This window comes from Sinocyclocheilus grahami, unplaced genomic scaffold (genome assembly GCF_001515645.1).
Source record: "Sinocyclocheilus grahami isolate Dianchi unplaced genomic scaffold, SAMN03320097.WGS_v1.1 scaffold960.1, whole genome shotgun sequence".
NCBI lineage: Eukaryota > Metazoa > Chordata > Actinopteri > Cypriniformes > Cyprinidae > Sinocyclocheilus > Sinocyclocheilus grahami.
The window spans coordinates 214958-227425 of NW_015506139.1; the positions used below are offsets into that span (position 1 = coordinate 214958).

The 12468-nt window shown below is 37.8% G+C and overlaps 1 protein-coding gene across 1 annotated transcript in view; it reads left to right on the forward strand.

Annotated features, from left to right (window-relative positions):
• The window catches only part of LOC107564771 (WD repeat-containing protein 11), a 161614-nt gene that overhangs the window by 130823 nt on the left and 18323 nt on the right, over positions 1-12468 (forward strand). The window contains exon 24 of the mRNA XM_016249924.1: positions 4363-4458. Coding sequence (XP_016105410.1) covers positions 4363-4458 — 96 coding nt within the window. The remainder of the gene's footprint in view (positions 1-4362; positions 4459-12468) is intronic.

Genomic DNA, 12468 nt, shown 5'->3' on the forward strand with positions numbered 1-12468 from the left:
TTGAAGCCCGCCCTCTGAGAAATACTGAAAATATTGTTATAAATTGTAGCAATAAAGCTCCCCCTTTACCTTTTGGATGTGGCTCATGATTATTACAGTAATCTTGGGGGGAAGACTCGTTTAAAATAATGTAACCATCAGGTTTTATCCAGGTTTCTGTCAAACAGAGCACATCTAGGTTATGATCATCAATGGTCATGTCATATTTACAAAAAGTGCTTTCGTAGAAAGGGACCTGATATTCAATAAACCAAGCTTTATCATTTGTTTATCCGTATTACATCTGTTTTTTATTTGTTGAACATCAATTAAATTGTTACTCTTAAATTGGTTTGGATGTTTATTGTATTTTCTAGTTCGGGGAACAAACACAGTCTCTATATTGGGATATCTAGGTGAAAGGGTCTCTATGTGCTGAGAATTAACTGATTTCTGAGGCAGCTAGCAGACGGTCGGTTTAGCCAGACTGTCTGCTTCCTGACCTGGGCCCCAGTTCTCTTAAGACCATGTGCCATATTTCTAGAGAGAAGAGCGGCACCACCCCAGGAGGAATGAAGACCATCTCTTTTCAACAGGTCAGGTTTGCCCCAAAAACTTGTCCAATGGTCTATGAAACCTATGTTATTCTGCGGGCACCACTTAGACATCCAGCCATTGAGTGATGACAGTCTGCTATGTATTTCATCACCATGGTAAGCAGGGAGGGGACCAGAGCATATTACAGTGTCTGACATCGTACTTGCAAGTTCACACACCTCTTTAATGTTATTTTTAGTGATCTCCGAACATCATTAGCGCTGGCGTGAATAACAATCTTACTGAATTTACATTTAGCATTAGCCAGCACTTTTAAATGGCAATTTTGGACTATGGTGGCTGGTGTCTCTATTTTCACGTTCCGTCCAATAGAATCGCCAATAACTAGAGCACTTTGATCAGGTTTCTCAGTGGGTGCGTCACTGAGTGGGGAGAACCTGTTTAATGTTTTGATCGGAACGGAAGAGCGGTGTTTTGACCCGCGACTATGCCACCTCACAGTCACCCAGTTACCCTGCTGTGGAGTCTCTGTAACCGGAACCGAACAATGTACAGGACTCCCTGAGCTAGTCGCATCCAAAGCCGTATCTAGAGCCCTCACATTCTTACTATACTCAATTAAAGTTTGGATGCGTGTCTCTAATTCTGAAACCTTCGCTGTCAGCCTAACTATTTCCCTGCATTTATCACATGTGAATCCCTCGTCACCGACAGAGAGAGCTAAACTATACATGTGGCAAGCGGTGCAAACAACAATAGCAGGAGAAGAAGCCACTACTCACCGTGATTGATGAATGATTCTGACTTACCACTGTTGTTTGATGAAATCGAGAAAAAACAGAACGAGAGAGAAAAGAAACGGAGCGAGAGAAAAACAGAAAATGGCAATAGACGCGAATGGAAACGCAAATTACAAGCTAACCGGCTAACGTGCTGCACACGCACTGCACTCGCGGTTTTAGAATAGAAGCGAACGATCAAATTAATCAGATTAGTTTGATATATAATATCAGAAATAAGGTGGGAGTTAAGTTATATTTTATCACTTTAAACAACAGAGAGTGATAGTAAGATAGCGATTCAACAGAAAAGTGGAGCTACAATCACAAACCACTCTGCAGCACGACAAACAATCAAGCTGCCACTGATTGGCAGCTGTAGTGATTCTATTAAAGAGAGCACTCTTTGCTTGCTTTTTGTATTTAATCTATTCACAATTTGAATAAAAGTTTTAATAAATGAGTTTTAAGTACCCCATGTAGGAGATTTAATGCAGGTGCAGTTCGGGTCACAATTTTTAATGTTGGGTATAGGATTAAATTAGGGTTGCTGTTGGATAACGTGTCGGGTGTTCTGTCAATTACTGCAGGTGTGAGAAGTCGTGAACAGTCCAGACCAGTCGTGCTGCTGCATTCTGCGCATGATTGGAAGTACAGCCAGAAGGGCCTGGACAAGAATTTATGTAGCATGCTCTGTTGGGAAGACCTGACCTGCCTGATCGAGCTGTCTTTACAATGTGGTCAGCTGGTCATTAAAGAATAATTCTTGATGAACCTAGCTGAATGGTAAAATCATGCTGTAGAGTTGGAGTGGCAGGGAAGACAAAAAGCTCAATCTTTGCCAGGTTGAGCTGCAGGTGGTTCCTTCATCCATGCCGAGATGTTCGCCAGGCAGCCTGAGATGCATGCAGCTACTGTTGGATTGTCTGGTTAAAATTAAAGATAAAGGTGTGTGTCATCAGCATAGCAGTGGTAGGAGAAACCATGTGCTTGTACAATGGGTCCCAGTGATATAGTGAATATGGTGAAGAGGAGGGGTCCAAGAACTTAGCCCCAAGTAAACCCTGTGACCGGTTGATGTTCTTTGGATACCTCTCCTCCTCAGGAAACCCTGAAAGACCTACCTGTGAAATAAGATTCAAACCAGTGGAGTGCTGTTCCTGTGATGGTAGACAGGAGAATCTGATGATTTTCAGTGTCAAAAGCAGCAAATAGATCCTGCAGAATGAGAACTGATGATTTGGAATCAGCTTTCGCTATATGCAGGGCTATAGTGACTGAAAGTAAAGCAGTCTCAGTTGAATGGCTGCTTTTGAAATCTGATTGGTTAACGTTCAGTTGGTTATTCTGTGAAAGAAATAATGTAACTGTGTCTATAAAGGTGTGAACCAAATGGTCCATTCCATTAGTATAACAAAGGAATAGTATTCCTCAGGAACGTCTTGTAGATTGCAGGATCTCCAGCGGGTGGTCTTAACAGTATCTGTTGTTTGTAGCCCTTTTGTCTTCGGGTATAAAATTTTATCCCACAGACAGAACTTTGGGAGAACCTAACATTCTTACAAGGGTTAAGATTGTTTGAAGGATGGCATGCTAACATCGCTACTGAAGAACTGATACATTTGTGAGCCACCCAAACGACTGCTCAGCAAAATATAGTAAAGGTGATGATACATGGGGCAACTTTTTAGGTTAGAAGGGGTAGTATGCACTGGCCTGTCTAGACAGATATTAATATGGATCATAAAGTGTCAATTGCTGTATTCACATCCAGAGATGAGAAATGGGTGGGTGAGGGAAGAGAGGATGACACTACAGAGGAAAGATGGGAGGGTGAAAAGGAGCGTAAGTTTCGCCTAAAAGTAACTTGTAGAGGAATTGGCGGCACACAGGTAGTAAGATGTAGGTTAAATGTAATAAAGAAATGATCAGAGATGTTTATAGGTTTTACCAAAATGTTGTCTGATACAATTGCCTGTGAAAATTAAGTTGAGGTCATTGCCTGATTTGTTAGTGCTTGTAGTGGTAAGCCAGTTGAGCAAGGAAGCAAGGAGTGAGTGGAAGTCTGCAGTGGAAGTCTTCTCCAGATGGATGTTGAAATCACATTGAGGAAAAATACACTTACCTAGTTTATATATGTATATATATGATTGTATTCTTCAAAACAATCTTTTAATGTATTATTGGTAACACTTTAGAATAATGTTCCGTCATACTGTTTCATCAATAACTTCACAGGAACAAATAACTAATCCACTTTTAACATTCTAGTAACTACTATTAACTAAAAATAAACTCTGATTAACAATTTAGTAAGTAATAGCGCTCAGTTGAAACTGGTAGTTCACTATTAGCTAATCAATTACTACTATTTTTTTCATATATCCTGGAGAACTACTAAGGACTACTGTATACAGGTTCATTAATTAATGTGAATTATGCATAATTTATAATTAATTCTAAAGTGAAGGTCATGGTAACCCACTAGTAATGACTCAAGTACTAACAATACAACAAATAATTCTAAAGGAACTACTGATTACTGGGATCATAGGGATATAAGTAAATTAAAATGTTTTTAAAAGCAGTTTTAAATTGGTTGTTCTTCATTTTGGTTGATTCAAAATTTTTATTTAATGGTTGGATTATTGATTTATTCCAGTTCATAAAGTAATCAGATATATTTGAATATTCGTTAATGAATGTGATGAGTTCTGTAAGCGATTTCTCTGGGTTCTGTTTATAAAGTAGGATGTCGTCTGCATGTAATGATATTTTATGAAAATATTGTCGGATCTGTTATCTATAATATTGTCATTTTGTCTAATGGCTGCTGCTAGGGGTTTTATAAATTGTGCAAATAGTAGTGAAGTTATTGGACATCCCTGCATTGTTATAGCTGTAGTCACAATTCACATTTAAACAAATGGTTTTCTGTGACATGTTCCACAAATACTGTTCATCAAAACTTTTTTTATTTGCACCCAGAACTTTCATCTACGGAACACAAAATGACTTGTAAATCACTTTTCTCTCTCTCATTTAGAGGTTTCAGCTGGAGCGTGTTCGTCTACAAGAAGTGAAACGATCCAGCTATGAACACACCAAAAAGTGTGCTGACCAGCTTCTGCTGCTGGGACAGGTAAGCTACTACATGCATTTGATGAGTTTACATATGTCATTATAATACAGTAAAAACATTTGGCTTAAAAGTGGCTTTTTTATCGGTTTTTTTTAGTGCTCCTTTTTACAATATGTAATATAAGTCTCTGGTGTCCCCAGAATGTGTCTGTGAAGTTTCAGCTCAAAATATCCCACAGATAATTTATTATATCATTTTGAAAATGCCAATTTTGAGTGGAAGCAGAAACACGCTGTTTTTCGTGCCTGTCTCTTTAAATGCAAATGAGCTGCCCCTTTTCCAGAATAGAGCTGCGCCATTACAGCTCAGACCTGCTCAAAAACATCTGTTTTGGTTCTGATTATCATGTTTATCATACTGAAATCATGCGATTTAAATCATAATAGTTTAAACTTCTGATATACGGTTTTCTGAGTGCACACATCCGAAGCACACGGACAGAAAGCGGCTGTACTAAACTAAGTTCTCATTCACACACAAGTTTACGTTAAAAACACACGAGTTACAAAAACAGTCAGTTATGTCTGTCAAGGTAAACAGCTGGGAAATAAATCGCATGTATATTTTAGATCTGTGTGGCAGCAGCAATATACAGTAAATCAATCAATAAATCCACTGCTCTCTTCGACCTGATTATAGCACTTACCTGGAAAAGTCAGATTTTCATGATATGTCACCATTAAAATTTACTAATCATTTAGTACTTTTTAAGACAATATACTTATTAAAAAATATCACAATAAACAGTTCCTCCACAAAGTAAGATATTAATACAGTTATTTAATTAAAATTGTATTTCTAATCTAATTAAATGATGTGCAGATTAATTCATCTAATTAATCACAAATTAATTGCAAAATAATTTTGGCTGAAAAATTGCAGAAAGATAAGTCATTGTGTTTATATACCGAAACATTAAATAGACATTACAAAGAAGTTGCTTTAGAAAGAAATATATAATAACTATATATATATATATATTTATATATATATATATATATATATATATATATACACATACATGATGTATACATTATTTTTATAATAATATTTATATACAGAATCTGGCAGTAAGTTTTGGGAGCTCATTTTTAGTCAATCCTGCAAGATAGACTTTTCAGCATAGGAGATGGGCTAAAAATGAACTCCCAAAACTTACTGCCAGATTCTGGAAGATAAATTCTTCAAAAAGTGGTACAAGAGGATGTGGTGCTGGTCTTTCAAGAGTCACTCTCAACTTATCTGTCCATAAAGCCTATAAAAAATTTGTCTTCATGTATTTCACAATACTTCTGCATGTTATTCTTATTAAGTGAGGGTAATTTTTTAGGATTTTTTTACCCAAGCAAATGTCTGAGAACCTGACACCTTGTAATTCTGGAGACTCCAGGAAGGTTGAAGTTCTGGAAAATGGTGGCGTTGGAGACTAAATGGTTCCTGATGGTTTTACACCTAATTCTTCACATTAATTCTTAAATATTTTGCAGTTAACATGTCTTTTCTTCTCCACCTGTTTTTTGCTGACCCAGTGAGCATTTTGCAGTCCAATGGCCATGTCTTAACTTTGCAATTACTGTATTGCATTAGTTTTGAATATTTCTCATGGGGAATTAATCATTTTTGACTTGTCAGTTTGAGTTTAAACTCTTTTTTTGGCTAATTTTTCTGTAAAAGAAAACGTGCCAAATAATTCTGCACACCTGAATAGTCTATGCAGAAATGTAATCTTTGCTACATACAAGAACAAATTGTATCCACATGAATTTCGCAACTAAGTTTGTTCTCCATATGGATACCAAGATATTTGTAGGAACGTACTTGCTTAATTGATGTTTCATGTATAAACACTGGTGTGGTCACCTATGTATCTAGGATCAATGATTATCTCCTTTTTTGTATTTAAAATAAGATGATTTCAATCACACCAATCTACAAACCTTGATACCTCTGAGAACACATTCCTGTGGAACACCTGTGCTAATACCTTTCAGCTCCGATAAAGTGTGATTGACTCAGACCTGTTGGGTCCAATTAGTCAAAAATGAAAAATGCCACCTAAATAAAAAAGGATTCACATTCAATGCCTTCAATTTCCCTTAAGTCGCGGGGCCAGGTGCGACTGCACCATTTGCACCGCCCAAAGTACAGCCATGTATATTACGGGTGTAACCGTACACATATACAGTGGGGAAAATATTTCTTTGATCCGCTGCTGATTTTGTAAGTTTGCCCACTTACACAGAAATGAAGGGTCTGTAATTTTTATGGTTTATTTTAATGGATAGAGACAGAATATCAACCAAGAAATCAAGAAAAAACACATTATATAGGCCTAAATGTTATAATTTGATTTGCATTTCAGTGAGTGAAATAAGTATTTGATCCCCTACCAACCAGCAAGAATTCTGGCTCCCACAGATTGATTATGTGCCCATGTGGAACACAGATTAGTCCTGCCACTTTAAGAAGTTACTCCTAATGTCAGCTCGTTAGGTTTATAAGACACCTGTCCACACAATCTGTATCTTTCATTCCAACCTCTCCCACCACCATGGGCAAGACCAGAGAGCTGTCAAAAGATGTCAGCGTCAAGACTGTAGATCTGCACAAGGCTTGAATGGGCTACAAGACCATCAGCAAGAAGCCTGGTGAGAAGGAGACAGCTGTTGGTGCGATTATTCGGAAATGGAAGAAATACAAAACTAGGGCTGCACGATAAATCGCCTGTGATTGTCATGCGCATCTCGTCAGTAAATCTGTGATTAGTAGTAAATCTCCATCACGTGCTTTCAGATGGAGCGGCATTTAATACACTGAGCCATAGTTTGCGAACAAGCTACACAATATCGCATTCATAATCCCATGCGATTTATCATGCAGCACTATACAAAACAACCATCAATCGGCCTTGGTCTGGAGCTCTGTGCAAGATCTTGCCTTGGGGTAAGGATGATCATGAGCAAGGTGAGGGATCAGCCCCAAACTACACGGGAGGAGCTTGTTAATGATCCAGCAATGGACTGAAATCCTGCAGCGCCCGCAAGGTCCCCCTGCTCAAGAAGGCACATGTACAGGCCCGTTTAAAGTTTGCCAAAGAACATCTACAGTAAATGATTCAGAGAAGGCTTGGGAGAACGTGCTGTGGTCTGATGAGACCAAAATTGAGATCTTTGGCATTAACTCGACTCGCCGTGTTTGGAGGGAGAGAAATGCTGACTATTACCCAAAAAACACCATCCCTACAGTCAAGCACGGAGGTGGAAACATTATGCTTTAGGGCAGTTTTTCTTCTAAGGGTATAGGACGATTTCACTACATTGAGGGGCAAATGGACAGGGCCATGTACTGTAAAATTTTGGACGAGAACCTCCTTCCCTCAGCCAGAACACTGAATATGGGTCTTGGATGGGTCTTCCAGCATGACAATGACCCGAAACATACCGCCAAGGCAACAAAGGAGTGGCTCAAGAAGAAGCACATTAAGGTCATGGAGTGGCTTAGCCAGTCTCCAGACCTCAATCCTATAGAAAATCTGTGGAGGGAGCTGAAACTTCGAGTTGCCAAACGACAGCCAAGAAACCTTAAGGATTTAGAGAGGATCTGTAAAGAGTAGTGGATTAAAATCCCTCCTGAGATGTGTGCAAACCTGGTGACCAACTACAAAAAACATCTGACCTCTGTGCTTGCCAACAAGTACTAAGTCATGCTTTGCTTGGGGATCAAATCCTTATTTCACTCACTGAAATGCATATCAATTTATAACCTTTATACAGTATAATGTGTTTTTTTCTGGATTTTTTGGTTGGTATTCTGTCTCTATATGTTAAAATAAACCTACCATAAAAATTACAGACCCTTCATTTCTTTGTAAGTGGGCAAACGTACAAAATCAGCAGGGGATCAAATAAATATTTTCCTTACTATATTAGGGGTATAACGGTACACGTATTCTACACATAGTCTTTCGGTTCAGTGCACGTGTACTGAACAAAACATCAACTTTTTCCAGCAAATTTAAACTTTTTCTGTTTTGGCACTCTTTGATGAGGTGTGACAGCTCGCTGTGTAAACACTTCGGTTCTAACAGCAGCGCGGAGCGCGAGTGAGTGTGATCATTCATCCCCTCTCCTCTTTCCCTTTAGTTTTAACGTGAAGTAAACATGAATGAACATCTCATGCCTCGTGTAATCACACAATCAGTGTTTCACTCGCGGAAAGATGTGATTAAAGCGGCTTTTGCGAAGCATTAGACTAGATACTCATTATATTTTACTTTACCTGTTAGTGATATCTTAATCATTAAATGTATATTTAAATTAATCTTTTTATGAAACAAGTTATGACAGCCACTGTGTAAATGATTATATTTCAACAACAAATAAAAATTGTGTAATTTAAAAGTTAATTTAAAAAACTGCATTGAATGCAATTTACATGTTTGCATACATTTTTTTTTTTTTGAGTGTTGATTATTATATTAAAAAAATAAATAGTAATTAAATTTAAGTTTGAGCTCTGTTGTTAATTGTAACCTTATAGTAATGTAAAAGGGATCCCTATAGTTTAGAGCAGAAGCTGAGGTAGATTTTTATAGATTTTTGTTTGCACAAGGAGTCTGACAGCAGCCAGTGTTCCACACAGAGATCTGGGGCCGTATGTATAAAGCCGCTCAAAGTAAAAGTTTGGTCTTAAGTGTGTCAAAATTCTAAGAATGATGTAATTTTACTCTTATTCCTAGACTTAAGAATAAGAGTGATTCATAAAGGTTCCTAAGTGTTAAAAGAGGTCTCAGCTCCTAAATTATTTAAGAGAGCTGGAGAGGTCTCCTAACCTAGTTAGGAGTAATATGGCAGCAAAGAGGAGACGACAAACACTTTCCAGCGAACATATATTGGACTTATATGATAATATGGAGTTGATAAAACGATACAAACTTAATTGTAAAGATCAAAAAAAAAATTTTTTTTTTTTTTGTAACCGATTAAGTCAAAAATGTCAATGCTCTGACAGCAGAAATGCAAGTTGTAATAAAAATGTTTTGGCTGGAGCAATGCACCGGTGATGACACAGTAAGCAGGTTCTTACTTATTGTGGCACTAACCTCACCAAACACAACAGTGGCCAGAAGTGTTTTGATTTTTTTTTTATGACCCCACATTTCACTTAAACCATTAAAATACAAAGGACAAAAAAACACTGACCAGTGTTGCCAACTGCTTTCAATTGAAAGTAGCTAAAACTGGTCACTTAATGTTGCTAGATGACCTCATAAAGGTGAGTTCAGTGATCTATATTTATATTTATATAGATCAGTGAACTCGCCTTTATGACGTCATGGGAGAGTCTCGGAATGTAGATAACGTTTGTCCAAGAAATTTATTTTGTTGGTAGGTTTTTGAAAAAAGTCTCTAAAGGGATGCGGAAGTCACTAAATATAGTGACAAAATCACTAAAATGGCAACATTGGCGCACTGACTACAACATACGTTATTTACATTTCATTGGTCCTCTTGCTTTTGCATGTGTTCATAATTTCTTTGTATGATAGCATGTCCAAAAATTATGACCGCACAATTTGGCTTGTTTCATTGCATTATTATCACAAATAAAACAACTGACTAAGCAACTATGCAATATGCTTACAAAATCTTGCAAATGTTTTTTTTAATTAAGGATGAAAATATGTAAAATTTCCAAGGCTGGACATCACTTTTGGCCTCTACTATATGGCAGTTTATAGAATTTTCAACTGACCGCCAATCCATACTGCAAAAACAAGCCACTTTTGTGAGGATTGTGGGCTTTCCTGGAGTTATTGGACCCACTGATGGAACTCATGTTCACATCATTGCTCTAACTGTAAATGAGGAGACATACCATTAAACAAAGCATTAGTAATAATTTGTGATAATTTTGCACAATGCAAAGCATTTAAAAATACATTTAAATTAAAATATTTCAGTCTTAATTAAATAATTTTATTGTAGTTACATTAAATGATTGGTGTTGTGCTGCTGTGACTTCACATGAGCAGGCTCACTATTGGCTGATTCAGAGGTTGAGGTCAGCCATTTTGTGTTGACATAGTTGTAGTCCTTAGTTCACAACACTTAAGTGTCACCTCAGTCAACACTTAAGAATCAGTCTTAGACTTTACTGAAAACTGCTTTTAGCTTCTCTATAAAAGTCTCCTACTCTTAGAAAAGTCCTACTTTTTACTAAGAATTTTTTGACATTTAAGTCAAAGCTTAAGAGCATTTCTGAGACGTTTTATACATACGGGCCCTGGGCCCGTATTTATCAAGCTTCTCAAAGTGCCATTTTAGTCTTAAGTGCTGAGAATTCATTAAATTTACTCCTACTTTCAAACTTAAGTATAAAAGCAAGTTATCAAATTTCTTAAAGCTAAGAATCACTCTTACTCTCCCAGTTATTTAAGACCGCTCGAGAGGTCTCTCAAGTGGTTAGGAGTTGCCAGTAGGTGCTTGGGATGGCGCTGAGGAGACAGAGATGTGCGCAAATCTTTCAGGAGAGGAAGAATGTTCTTGAAATGTTTGACGACGAGGTTACATTTTCTCAGTTATTCAAACAGAAAACGAGCAAAGAATATTTACATTACCAAAGAACATCATAACTGATTTCAGTCTAGTGCTAGTATTATATGCTCTTTAAAAACACTCCCGTTATAATCAGTGAAGCTACCTACACTGTATCATGAATAAATCTCTTACCCCTTATTTACACTGCACACATCTGCGGTGTGTTACGGCTCCGACACGACCACCGGAGCTGATCACGGCTACTCGCCAGCCGTGCCGTGGCAAGTTTCTGAAGCGGCTCTCCGCACTGCATCACTAAAGATAGGCGCCTATATTTCTGACAGATAATAATAATCGCCTTGCTGTCATCAAAGAAATCAGCAACAGGCGATATCTCTGACTATCGTCGATACACGATACTATCATCTACCGGCACAACCCTGAATTGAAAGTTGTGATGACGATTCGTTTCCTTACCGTAATGTATTCTCTTGAAAATTATTTACTGTCAAATGTGTATTGAATGTAAACTCCTATTAGGAATTTAACCATTCAATGTGAATTTATCTGAGAATATTCTTAAATAAGCAAATCTATTCAGTGATTGGTCCATGCGTATTTCCTCATCCAAAATCCCGTTTGTGGCACAGCAAAGTGTCGTGAATCAACTATAAGACTGACACTTAAGATTTAGTCCTACACTTTGCTTAAATTACGACTGAGATGCTTGATAACTAACTTTTAAGCGCAGCTTTGAGCCAAGACGTTTTTTACACTTAAAGGTGCCATAGAATGGAAAACTGTATTTACCTTGGCATAGTTGAATAATAACAGTTCTGTACATGGAAATGACATACCTTGAGCCTCAAACACCATTGTTTCCTCCTCCTTATATAAATTTTGTGCATTCAAAAGACCACTGAAAGATAGGCGAATCAGAACATAACACCGACTGTGACGTTACAGTCGGGACCACTAATATGTATGCCCCCAACATTTGCATATACCCGCCCATGTTCTAGGCCAGCCGTACTTGCACAGCCGAATCATCAGAAGTTCTGCAGGTATTGTGAAGAAACAAGCGAGGACAACAGCGAAATGGCAGATCATGGAAATAAATGTTATGTTACAGGCTGTGCAGGGGATGTGAAGTGCAGGCATGGGTTGGTGTCTGTATTCAGAAAGGCCCGGAAAGCAAATAACGCACCTTCTAATAAAATAACGCAAGCCACTAAAGGGACATGGTTAGCTGCTTGCTAGCAGTAGCCTGTTACATTACAGTACATAAGATTTCACTTACCACATAAACAGAGTAAGGAGAGATGACTGAGGACGATAGCGAATGATTTACAGATCCTGAGCACCACTGACAAGCATCTGATCTTGTAAAATGTGTGTTAAGTACTGCCGATGTAGTTTACACAGCGCACGTGCGATCGCAAATCTCGAAAGTGAAAGTAAAACGCGATCA